Raw genomic sequence first — 9971 nt, 5'->3', positions numbered from 1 at the left:
GAGTATGTGAGGGGGCGGTTGGAAACCTTTCCCCGGGAAAGGGTGTTAAGCTGAGACCAGTGGGGAGTGGGAGTTGGGAGCTGGGCAGAGTCGGGGACAAATGCCTCCCTGGCAGGCTGCCCTGACTGTCGTGCGGAGAGAGTCGGGGATGCCTGGCTGTGTGCGGGACTGGGGCAACTCAGCAGGCTGGCTGGGCCGAACCTCACGCATGCCCAAGGTCGTCAGGCCCGTGTCTCAACCGGCTCCTGTGAGCTGATCGTTGAGCTCTTGAGACCTCCTGCCTGATACGAAGTTCTCTGTGGACCTAGAGCTTGGGCGAGGCAGATGGTCTGTGCTCACGGCGTGGTGGTGTATATGCCAGGCTGCTGGGGGCCATGCAGTATCGAGGCTGACCTCTGGGGCTGGAGCCTGAACGCCTCAGGTCAATCTTGCGGGGGCTGCGTGCCCATGGACCCGCCCCCAACACCCTGACACCTAGGTTCAGGGAAACTGCGCCGTTGGACGGTATTGTGTTTTCACAGTCCTTGGGAGAGGTGTGTGTCCCTGGGATGCTCCTGGAAGCTCGTGCCTGCTTTGCTTGGACTCTGCCCCGTGCCCCCTTCCGCTTTGCTGATTATCACTGTGTCCTTTCACTGCAACGAGCCATTACTGAGAGAGGGGCGGCTTTTCCGTGAGTCCCTCTAGCAAGGGTGGTCCTGGGAACCCCTACACGGGGAGAGCAGGGAGAACAAGGTCTATGGCGGAGGGAGGAAGGAGCTGGAGGAAGGGACTAGCTTCCTTGGGGCCTCACAGGTCATGGTCAAAATGGCATAGTTCTCTCTGCGGGCTTGACCTCAGTGTGGTTATTTAATCCTGTTCCACGGCCCAAGGCTGCATCAGCCCCAACTAGACCTCATGAAGTTGTCTACGGGAAACATGCCAGTTGGCGAATTTGCCTGGAGTGGCCTTGCGGAGCCCAAGGGCACGTAGAACCCACTGCAGGAGGTGAGGCGTGCCCCCAACCCATGGGACAGCTACACCGAGGACTGTCCGTATGTCCCACCTTGGGTTTGGAGCAGAGTCCCTACTCCATATGTATCGGTCGGGAAGAGACAGCGGTGTCTTTAGTATAAAGGTAGGGGGAGAATCTCAGAACCGTTCACCTTGCTGAATCCTACATACTGAAAGCTCAGAGGTGACATCACCAATTTGTTTCATGATCACATAACCATGGTGACAGAGTAAGTCAAGGGAAAAATAGGGTGGGAGAGTGGTTGAAGCAATTTAAGGAATTTATTGGCACAAAGGATTCCGTTATCAAGGTTGCAAATAAGTCATGAACTTCAGGCATGGACGTGCACCGTGCCACTTCCTGCTTGCTTGGACAAGCATGCCGCCTTCTCAAGAGTATGACTTGAATCCAAAATAGCCAGAGAAAAATTTAAAAGTAATGACGGAAGTGCTCATATAACTCACTTCTCAATCAATAGGGGACTATCATTTTGATGGAGCGGGAGTTGTGGGGGTGGAGGCCCGTCGGGCTGGTGGCTGGGCCGGCAGGTCGGCACTCCTGGGTCGGAGCAGCACTGCTCGTCTGATGGGGTGGGGGCGGTGATCCCAGGTCCCACTAACGGCCTGTGAGTCCCAGTGCCTCGCTTCTGGGGGACAGAGATGCTGCTGCGTACTTTGTAACGACAACGAAGTCTTGTCTCAGCTTCCAAGAGACAAGGCAGTTTATAGTTAGATAAACCCAGGTTTGAATCCTATTCTAGCTACGTGACTGGGTGTGCGGCTCAAACTCTCCGGGCCTCAGTTTACTCATACATGCACTAGGCGTTATAAGAAGATCTTGTCCGTAGGGCTGTTTGGAGGATTAAGTGAGATAATGTCTATAAAGCACTTGGCATAGTGCCTGGCATGCATTAAGGGCTCAGATAATAACAACAAAAACCGAAAGGATATTAGAGTTTGTAATAAATCATCAGACACAAAAAGACATTTGCGAAGGCTCAGTGCCATCCCCGTGTGCCTCCAGATTGTCATGCTGGGTGAGGACGACGTCTGCTCTGAGTTATGTAGTCGTGGAGGGGACGAAGTGACCTGATGAGTCAGCTTCGCTATTCTGGACTTAAATGCTTGGGCTGCGTTTTCAAGCACAGCCCATAGCTCAGATGTGTTGGCTTTGGTGTCAGATGTTTACTCCCTGGGCTCCTAGGAGGGTGGTGAGAGAAGCCATCGGAGGCTGAGTTGGTAAGATGGCCCTTGATGCCAAGCTCTGACTATGAGGGCAGACTGCCCTGTGTCACTGGAGCCGGGGGGAGGTCCTGGCGGGAGGGACGTCTGGATGTGATCCCAGCTCTTTCACTGCAAGTGTGAGGCACTGGGCAAAGTCAGCCAGTTCCATAAACCTTAGTTTATCCCTGGAAAGGGAAAAATACCTGATCTGCAGAGTGGTTGTAAGGATAAAATGACACAATGTGATGATGTACATAAAAACACCTGCCCTGTGGTAGGGCTTCATAAACACGATGATTGTAACTGTCTAAGTAAACAAAGTACAGTCATGAACAAGGGCGAAACACATTAGTGGTAACTGGTGTTGTTTTGTGACAAAATGATCCTGTGAGACCAACTCAGTTTCCTTCTTGGAAAGAATGCGACACAGTCGGCAGAAGGTTGGATTGGAGGCTTGGCAAAGGAGTGCAGTTCATTCTGGGAGATAGTTGATGATTTGGATCAAATCCCGGCCCCCGTGACATGCTCATCCCTGGGAAGATCTGGAGGGGTCTTGGGGGGCGGGTAGGGGCGCCGTGCACGAGGAGTGGGTTTCCTTTCCCTGGGGGAGGACAGGGGAGGAGCCGCCCCACGGGTCAGGTCCTTATGTGTTTGGGATGGCGATAGGGTGCTGAGGAGGCTGAGCTCCAAGGGAGGTCTGGGGAGTGGCCACAATGCAGGCCGATCTCCGCAGCAGGAGGCTGTGTGCTGGGGACACATGCCTGGGGGCCAGCTACAGAACCTGGGGCCACAGAGCAGAAGAACCTGTGTGTGTGCACATGGTTGGATCAAGTGGAGGCAGAAGGACCAGGCCTGGGACGAAGGGTCTCAGAGTGGCCGGTGCCCCTCCTGTCCTGATGCCCAGTTGCTTGCGCATCAGAACACTTCTCTGGGAGAGGAACCAAGGAGGTGATGGCTGCAGTACCCAAATGACATGGAGGGATGTCTTCCCACCGAACAGCCTCCATCCAGCAGGGAACTCAAGTCCCATTGCAGACAACAAACATGAATGGAATTTTGCAGACGTGGGGGTGTGAGTCTGTGTCACTGCAACGATGCCCCCCCACCAGCCGCTTGTGGAAAATAAACCCTTCTGAATGTCGAGAGGTAATGGTGTCTGTCCCCGTCTTAAAAAGCCATCCGGTAAGCCACCCGGTTGGAGGGGAGGGGCTGGAGCTGGGCACTGGGCACGGCTCAAGAAGGTGAGTGTTTGGTGCTGTTTGGTCCTTTCTCCCCCCCAAGACGGTGCATCCGAGGGAGAAACTCCCTAGCGCGTTCCCATGGGAATGAAAGCTTATGGTGGCCCCTGGTGCTTGTTGCTCTGATGTGCTGGTTCTCAACTGGGACCAATTCTGTCCTCCTGGAAGACATCTGTCGATGTCCGAGCACAATCTTGCTGTCACTTTTTTTTTTTTTGCGGTGGGGGGGGGACATGCTACAGGCATCTAGTGAGCAGAGGTCAGGGATGTTGCTAAACACCACATAGTGCAGAGGAGACCCCACAACAAAGAGGTCTCCAGCCCCAGAGATCAGCAGTGCTGAGGCTAACAGACCCTGGTGTGAGGCGGCGCGAAGGTCCTTTGTCAGTGGACGTGGCTCGTTCCTCACACCCATCACCTCGGTGAAGGCAGAATGGGGAAGGGTCATGGCCAGCCTGGAAGCCGTCGTTGCTGGCCACGGATGGGAGAGGAGGTGGGGAGCAGGTGAAACATTTGGGGGTGGGGATGAATTCAGAAGGAGCCTCAGGCTCACCTCCCAAGGTAGATGAAGGAGAAGGGCAGAGTTTTTCATTTCAAGTCAACTCTTACTTATTTAAAAACCGATTTCCTTAAGCACATAATTATATGTTTATTTCCCGGAGGAACTCTTGAGGCAGCGGAGATCTGCTTAAATTATGGGGACGGAGCCTGCACACAGGGCTCTAATGGGGTTCGAAAAATGTTCTGTCTCCTTTGAAGGAGCCTTGGGAGGAAGGGAAGGGCAGGTTCCTCTCCTGCAGCGCAGAGATGTGGGGCGGAGGGAGGGCAGCGAGTGCGAGGACTGGTTGTCCCACCTGCTGGGGCAAGAGCAGAGCTGAGGGGAACTCCGGGTGCAGCTTCAAGCCTCCCACCTCTGGTTTCCGTCCTGGTAGGCCGAGGGAAGGCATCCAGGAAGTGGGCCATCCGCATGCTTCCTGCCTTCACTTGAACACACACACACACATGCGTGCGCGCGTGCGCTCCCGCTCCCCTTTGGAAGGGGCTGTGGGATGCTTCTGGGGAGCAGTAGGGAGGGTGGGGGGACTTCAGTACCTCTCTGTGCAGTACATCTCTGTGCTGCTTCCCACGTCTCTGTGGCAGCCTGGGTGCCTGGAATTGGGGGCTCCTCACACCTGCGACCTGGCTGGGTTGGGTGGGGACTGATGGATCAGTTGGATGGCCAACTGATTCCCTAGCTCTGACACACCTTGGAGGAAAGGGGGAGGCATCTTACAGCCCGTCTCCCCCTCCCAGAGACATATGGCGAGACTCCGGCTGCTGCGATACCGTGTGTGTTGGACGGGGGCTGAGCTGGATGGGCAACGGTGCAAAGGAGAAAGGTGTGTCAGGAGCAGGTGCCTCAGACCTGCCTCTGGCCTAGGCGACACAGGATGGGGGCCTAAGGGGGACCCTGGCCTCCTCCCGCTCTGTCTCCCCCGCATCTGGGAAGCCTCCCCACCTAAGGAAGCCCGGTACACACAGATGGGCACTTGGTCCGCGGTTCCTGATGCATTTCTACCTTGTCTGGCCCGCCTGCCATGGAACAGACCGAAGTTACAGCAAAGAGAGTCTGTCCAGCTGGTCTCTCCCACCCATCCTGTCTCTTAAAAGCCAAAAGCGTGGTGCTGGGGCTGCTAGGATGTGACCCAGCTGGGAGTGAAGGTAACAGCTGAACCATGGCCAAGAGCTGTGGCCCTCAATGTCTTCATTCACCCACCAAATATCCTCTCGGCACAAGCACCGGGCCGGCTCAGTTCCAGCCTCGCTCAGTGTGAGGTGTGGGACAGCATCACGGGCCGCTGTTCACTCGGGAGTGGAGCAGCCCACGGCGGGGGAGGGGCGCCCAGCCCTTGGGAGCTGGAGACGGTGGTTATCTCTGAGCACCAGGCCTTCTCGGTCTCAAGAGGGCTAACAGATGCCACACAAGGGGGCAGAGGGGCCTTGACTGGGGGTGGGGGGTTGTATCCCCAGGGGCTCTCCTGGCCTGTTGGCCTCAGAGACCTGGGGCTGCTGGGAATTTGTGCCCTTTTCATGGGCCAGCTCCCCTGGAGACACATCAGAGATCATCAGAGAACACAGAGTCTCAGCATCTTTCGGAGGCAGAGGGCCTGCCCACCCTTCCACTTTCTAGAAGTGTGGCCTTGGGCCTGAGGCTTAGCGACCTCACCCACAGGACCGGGAGGGCCCTGATGGCATCCCCAGGTCGCAGGGCTCGGGGGAGGCTCGGAAAGCCGCGGGTGCTGTGCACTGTGGGCTGGTTCTCAGAAGTTATTTATTCAGGGAAGCAGTGGAGGGAGCCCCCCTGCCCCCCAGTGCGGCTGCCCCTGTCTCTTCCGCCAGGACCTGCCTGCAGGGAACAGCTGCGCAGTCTCCCAGTCTCCCCGGCCAGCAGGAGCTGCAGGGCTGGGCACTTCAAGGGCCTGTCCGGGTCTCCCGCCCCCTGAACAGGGGGGTCAGGGCCTGGGGCGCAGACTGGAGCTGAGGCCCTTTACTTAGTCCGCTGGTAGAACTGGAAGACGGCTTTCTCCTGCTCGTAGGTCTCGATGGAGCCAGGTCGAAGGCGCCGGATTTCTGCGATGGCATCCCCCGCGGCCAGACCCCGCTCCTTCACCAGGTAGCAGGCCAGCATGGTGCCAGTGCGGCCGAAGCCCAGGGCGCAGTGCACCCCCACGGCCTGGGAAGAGGGAGCTCGGTGGGGTGGAGCCGGACCCCTTCCCGGGGGGCCCCACCTCCTTCCCACACCTGCTTCTTCTGGGTCAGGCCCAGGGCTTGGCAGGGGCCTAAGGCTCTCAGGGGCGAGAAGAGACAACACAGTCAGGGAGTGCTGTCCTGCGCCTGGCGGCTTGGAGGCCGCCGTCCCCTCCCTTGTAGTTGGTTCAGGGGCTGGGCTCCTGGGCTGCCTGCCCCCAGCCCTGGGCCGGCTTCTTGCTTTAGAAACGTGGCTCCCGTCTATGTGGACGGCGCGAGGCTCCGGAGAGCGCGCAGCGGCCTCTGCCTTCCAGCCTCTGCCCCTCAACTCCCAGCGCTCGCTGCTTCCCTGCGGCCTCGCCCACTGCCCGCCCCGGGTCCCCAGCCGCCCGTCGCGTCCCCGCGGGCCCCGCCCCGCAGGCCCCGCAGGCCCCGCCCCCTCCCCGCCTGTCCCCGCCCCCTGACCTGCAGGCCCCGCCCCGCCCGCTGACCTCGCCGCGCGCGCTGGCCTCGTCCACGATGCGCACGAAGCGGTCGATCTGCTCGGGCGCCGGCGGGCAGAAGTCCGGGATGCGCAGCCGGTGCAGCGTGAGGCCGGGGCAGCTGTCGCCGTGCGGGGGCCCGCGCTCCGTCAGGGACACCAGGTGCCGCACGCCCTGGTCCAGCAGGAACTGGTAGTGCGCGGGGAGCCGCGGCAGCGCCAGCCCCGCCAGCCGGCCCGGGAGCACCCACGAGAAGTTCGGGGGCTGCGCGCCCATGGCTGCGGCAGGACACGCCAGCGCGCCGGCCCCTGGCGTCCCGCCCGGCCCGGCGCCTCCTACCCGCGCCCGCGCCCTGGGACACGTGGGCTCGGCGCCCGGTCGGGCGACGCCCCGCTCCGCGGCGGGGATTGGCTGAGCCGTCTCGGGGGCGGGGCCGGAGCGCGGACCCGGAGCTCTGAGTGACAGGACGGGCGCCGCGACCCGGCCCCGGTCCGGAGCAGCGCACTCGTTGACTGGTTGGATTTCAGGACTGGGCGGGATTACCGCAGCGGTGCGCACGGGGATTGGTGGAGCTACCCAAATGGCGGGGAGGCAAACCCACAGGGAAGGACGAATTGCCTAGTGCGGAGGAGGCGAGCGGGGTCGGGCTCTGCTGCTCCCTGGCGGCCGGTGGCGGTTATTACACCAGTGTCCACCGCCCCTGCTGTCCCCGGGCCTGGCCTCCTGGGGTTCTGACTTCCTTCATCGCGGACGCCCAAGGGTTCCTCCTCTAGGGGAGGAACCGCCTCTACGGTGACTGACTGGTCCTTATCAGTGACTTGGTGAACCTGTCCAGTAAGGGCGATCGCCACTGTGCAGAAGAGGACTATTCTCATTGTCCATGGCTGGGATTAGTCAGAAATACCGGCTGCATCTGCTGCCCTGAAGTCCTCCCCGGGGTAGTAATCACAGTCCAGTGATAAAAACGACCCACGACATAGAATGAATGTTTAGTGAGCAGTGGCTCTATGCCAGACACTATTCTTAGCACTGTACCTGTGTTAACTCATTTAACTGCCACAGTAATCTTATGAGGCAGTAATCTTATGATCTAATCCCCCTGCTTTACAGAGGGGAAACTGAGGCTCCAGAGAAGTTCGGGGACTTGAGCAAGGTGAGTCATGGTCTGGGGACTTGAAACCAGACAGCCTGGCGCGGGCATCTTAACGCCCAGTATTGTTTCCTAAAGTTGAATGGAAGGGAAGGACGCTGCCTCTTTACAGGGCCGTCCTTGAACTCCCAAATATCATCTGTGTCAAACCGCAGGACTTCTTAATTTCTCTTAACATGTCATGACTTCCAGGCTCTCACCCTCCGGCGGGGAGACCAGAGTTCCTCGGTGCTGTTAGTAGAATGTAGGGACCGAGCTCTGAACACAGTGTCTTGGCTGGGATCTGACCCCCCTGGGTCCTCATTTGAAATGTGCTTCTAGGGATACAGACTAATTATAATTATGAAAATGGTTAACCCTTGTTCACTTTGCTTGTGTACCAGGCCCTGCGCCAAGGGCTTTCTGAGGAGCTACACGTGGACGGCATTTTTGTGTCTTTTTGGTCCACATGTAATCTGAGGCTTAGACAAGCTGGTTAACTTGGCCAAGGACACGCGACTAGTTTGTGGCTGGGCTGGCGAGCCAAGGCCTCTCTGAGTCCAAGCCCGGGGCACTTAGCTGTAAAGATACTCCTCTTCCCCTGTCTCCACCTGCCCCTGACACACATTTGACCATTTAAAGATCTGGTTCCAGTAAAATGGAAAGGAATTTTTCTTCCCCCAAGTTCAGAGGCTCCTCTGACCCTGTGAAAATCCACTTACCAGTTGCCCAGATGAGGCTGAAGCATTGCCTCCCCTACCCTCACCAGGTGCCAGGAGCCAGGAGCTCCATGATCCCCCCTTTCCTCCCCTTCCCTGCGATCTGAGCCTTGGCACTCCCACTTCCCACCAACTCCTGCCCATCCATGTCCATTGCTCCCCCTCCTTGCCTGCTGTGGCTCCCAGGGTCCCTGGCTGCGCAGACTCTGGAGACAAGACTCTGGCGTGTGCACCTTTCAAGTTGAACCTTTCTTGGTCCCTTTGTCTTGCTCTTCTTTCTTTGCTGCCTTCACTCTCCACACCCTGTGCTGCTTCCTTTTCTCCTTGAGATCTACCTCAAAGCCTGTCTTCTTCAGAGGGAAGACACTTCCGGGGGCGGGGGGGAGATTCTCTTCTCCCCTGAGCCTCTAACTGTGACTTTCCACTTGTGCAGTTTCCTGCAGGGGAAGAAGTGCAACCTTCCACCTGCCTGGACCTCCTTAGAGCAAGGTTGGTTGGGTCGCGCTGTAGGAATTTCCTCTGCCTTCAGCTCGGGTTGTGATCTCAGGGTCCTGGGATCGAGTCCAGCATCGGGCACCCTGCTCAGTGGGGAGCCTGCTTCTCCCTCTCCCTCTGCTACTCCCCCTGCTTGTGCGCATGCTCTCTCTGTCAAATAAATACATAAAATCTTAAAAAAAAAAAAAGGAATTTCCTTCTACTCTACAGCTGTGCCCCTTCCTTTCAACAGAGCCTGGGTGAAAAGGGCCCGGCGTCCTTGCCTTGGGCTGTGTCCCATGGTCAAGAGTGCTATTTAATTTTTTGTCTTGGGTCTGGGGAGTTTTGGATTGAAAAGAAAACCCCTCTGTGATGTATTTTGGCTCAGACCTCTGTGACTTAACCGTGCTGGCGCTCTGCATACCCCCTTCCCCAACTCAATACTGATCTTCCTTTCCTTTCTCCTCTGTAGAGTGTTACTAGACCCTCGGGAAGATTTAGCCTTTTTCTGTGCTCACTTCTCCCAGGAGTGGAAATATGTACTCCCAGGAAATTGTTATTTCATTGGGTTAGGGTTACCTCTTTGTGTGGGAGCCAAGGCTGCATTGTTGCATCTTTGAATTCCACAAATCTAATGCACAGTGCTCAAAAATGTTAAAGGAGCGAATAAATGAAGAAAAAAAAAAAAGGAACGCAGAGGGGAGACTGCACATGCATGTTTCTGGGGGTGTATGTGAGTGTCCGGCACTACAAGACAATGCCCGATGGCTTGCTGCTTCCACACACGAGCGTGTGGGCTATGTTGGGTGTCGTGTAGCACCTTCTCAAGGGGCACGTTTTACCTGTCTGTGCTTTTAAGGAAAGAATGACTGTGTCAGTATGATCCTGGCTGCGTCTGATGGCTATTTTTGTAAAAAAGGATAAATAAGCTTTGCTCTTTGTCGAGCTCCACTTTGGTTGTACGGGTGTGTGTGATTGCGGGTGTATG

At 57.3% G+C, this 9971-nt stretch overlaps 1 protein-coding gene across 1 annotated transcript; it reads right to left on the bottom strand.

Moving 5' to 3' along the window:
* Window positions 1–4079: 4079 nt before the first annotated feature.
* DUSP23 (dual specificity phosphatase 23) lies at window positions 4080–7031 on the bottom strand. Its single transcript, XM_080823973.1, has 2 exons — window positions 6671–7031; window positions 4080–6165 (listed from the first exon to the last, which is right to left on the bottom strand). Exons 1-2 carry the CDS (start codon window positions 6935–6937, stop codon window positions 5980–5982), a joined length of 453 nt encoding a protein of 150 aa, XP_080680099.1. The 5' UTR covers window positions 6938–7031; the 3' UTR covers window positions 4080–5979.
* Between the last annotated feature and the right edge of the window lie 2940 nt (window positions 7032–9971).

The sequence above is a fragment of the Martes martes genome (genome assembly GCF_963455335.1).
Source record: "Martes martes genome assembly, chromosome: 15".
Lineage (NCBI taxonomy): Eukaryota > Metazoa > Chordata > Mammalia > Carnivora > Mustelidae > Martes > Martes martes.
Note: the sequence above shows the minus strand (reverse complement) of the source record. Positions and strands in the feature narration are given on the sequence as shown.